The sequence below is a fragment of the Silurus aristotelis genome (genome assembly GCF_946808225.1).
Source record: "Silurus aristotelis genome assembly, chromosome: 28".
NCBI classification, from domain to species: Eukaryota; Metazoa; Chordata; class Actinopteri; order Siluriformes; family Siluridae; genus Silurus; species Silurus aristotelis.
In genome coordinates this window covers 17479610-17482109 of record NC_139601.1, presented here as the reverse complement: position 1 = coordinate 17482109, position 2500 = coordinate 17479610, and the positions used below count along the sequence as shown (strand labels likewise).

Below are 2500 nucleotides of genomic sequence, written 5' to 3'. Positions count from 1 at the left end.
GTTTTGTGTGGTTTTTGTGTTACAGTGTGTGACGCATTGTGTGGTTGTGTGTTTTGTTGTGTAGGTGCAGGTATCGATGAAGTTTAATGGGCAGGCCTCAGTCCAGCTCCGCCCACCTGTTGATGTAGATGTGGTAAAGGCTGTAACATCAATCAGTCTGTATGTGCGGGTAGACCCTGATACTGACCCTATTGAGGATCGCTTCCTGCTTTACCTTGGACACAAGAATGTGAGTGTACCACACCCACTGTCCCACACCACACCCACTGTCCACACGTCCCACCTCGTGAAGATTATGGACCTATGGATGATCATGGAGAAGTAGATGCCGAGTGTTTAAAGGCCCTGGCATGGAGAAGCTGATGCTGGATCTATGATGATCACAAATTGTTCTGTATTGTTGAAAGATTTATGACCAAACTTTTGATGTCACCCATATGAGGATGGGTTCCCCTTTGAGTCTGGTTCCTCTCAAGGTTTCTTCCTCATATCATCTAAGGGAGTTTTTCCTTGCCACTGTCGCCACGGCTGCTCATCAGGGACAAACGCACACCATTCACCTTCACTGTTGTTTTCTGTAAAGCTGCTTTGAGACAATGTCTGTTGTGAAAAGCGCTATACAAATAAACTTGACTTGACTTGACTTGACTTGACTGTCCCACACCACACCCACTGTCCCACACCATTTAACCACACCCACTGTCCCACACCACACCCACTGTCCCACACCATTTAACCACACCCACTGTCCCACACCACACCCACTGTCCCACACCACACCATTTAACCACACTCACTGTCCCACACCACACCCACTGTCCCACACCACACCATTTAACCACACCCACTGTCCCACACCCACTGTCCCACACCACACCATTTAACCACACCCACTGTCCCACACCCACTGTCCCACACTATTTAACCACACCCACTGTCCCACACCACACCATTTAACCACACCCACTGTCTGACACCACACCCACTGTCCCACACCACACCATTTAACCACACCCACTGTCCCACACCACACCCACTGTCCCACACCACACCATTTAACCACACCCACTGTCTGACACCAAACTCACTGTCCCACACCACACCCACTGTCCCACACCACACCATTTAGACCACACTCACTGTCCCACACCAAACCCACTGTCCCACACCACACCATTTACACCACGCCCGCTGTCCCATACCACACCCACTATCTCATTCCATACCCACTCTCCCATACCACACCCACTAACTCACACCACACCCACTGTTCCACACTAAACCCACTAACTCACACTACACCCAGTAACTCAAACCATGCCCACTAGACCACACCCACTCCACCACACCCACTCCAAAACCAGAAAAAAATGAATCCTCATTACAATAAGGTTTAACAGAGACAGAAGCGATTTAAACCTTAAACACACACCCTGTACCTATAAATTATTGTGTGTGTGTGTGTGTGTGTGTGTGTGTGTGTGTGTGTGTGTACAGGGTAGTAAGGACTACATGGGTGTGGCAATAAAGAATGACAACCTGGTGTTTGTGTATAATTTGGGGGGCGATGATGTTGAAATTCCACTCAGCTCTAAACCTGTCAGCTCCTGGCCTCCTGTTTTTAACCATGTGAGAGTGGAGAGGTAACCTCACACACACACACACACACACACACACACACACACACACACACAGGAGCACTCACGTATCTTTTTAAATACATAAAATGCACATAACCTGTCATAATACCTGTCTCTTTCTTCCTCCATCTGTCTCTATCTCTCTGTCCCCTGCTCCCTGTCCCCTGATTCCTACTCCCCATTCCCTACTACATGTCCCCTGTTCTTTGCTCCCTACTACGTGCCCCTGCTCCGTGTCCCCCGCTTCCTGTCCCCTGCCTCCCTCTGCCTACTTGCTGTCCCCTGCTCCCTACTACCTGTCCCTGTCCCCTGCTCCATGCTCCCTGTCACCGCCCCCCACTCCCTGTCCCCTGCTCCCTGTCCCTGTCTCCTGGTTGACATAGACTGGGTCGTCATGGTAAGGTGTATTTAACAGTCCCCAGTCAGGACACAGTGGCTGAGCAAAAGTTTATACAGAAAGGGGAATCAGAGGGAACTGACTCTCTATTCCACCTGGACCCAAAAGAGGCTGTGTTCATCATTGGAGGAGTTCCAACAGACATTAAGGTTCCTAACACACACACACACACACACACACACACCAGTGACGCTGTTAGTTCTAATCTGTTTATCTGTTAATATCAGGTCATATAACAGCACAGCATTGATTCACTCTGTCATAAATTACATGCCTATGTATGTATGTATGTGTCTGTGTGTGTGTGTGTGTGTGTGTGTGTGTGTGTGTGTGTGTGTGTGTGTGTATGTGTGTGTGTAGCTCCCCCCTGCATTGAGTTTAGCTCCATTTGTTGGTTGTATTGAACTCGCCTCTCTTAACAATGATGTCATCAGTCTGTACAACTTCAAAAAGCTACATGACA

The 2500-nt window shown here is 48.8% G+C and overlaps 1 protein-coding gene across 2 annotated transcripts in view; it reads left to right on the top strand.

Annotated features, from left to right (window-relative positions):
• The window catches only part of lama4 (laminin, alpha 4), a 23700-nt gene that overhangs the window by 12849 nt on the left and 8351 nt on the right, over positions 1 to 2500 (top strand). For both annotated transcript variants that reach the window (XM_083533533.1, XM_083533532.1), the window contains exons 21-24: positions 65 to 229; positions 1498 to 1643; positions 2024 to 2186; positions 2398 to 2500. The exon at positions 2398 to 2500 is cut by the window's right edge and continues 31 nt beyond it. In XM_083533533.1, the coding sequence (XP_083389659.1) occupies positions 65 to 229; positions 1498 to 1643; positions 2024 to 2186; positions 2398 to 2500 (577 nt within the window). The remainder of the gene's footprint in view (positions 1 to 64; positions 230 to 1497; positions 1644 to 2023; positions 2187 to 2397) is intronic.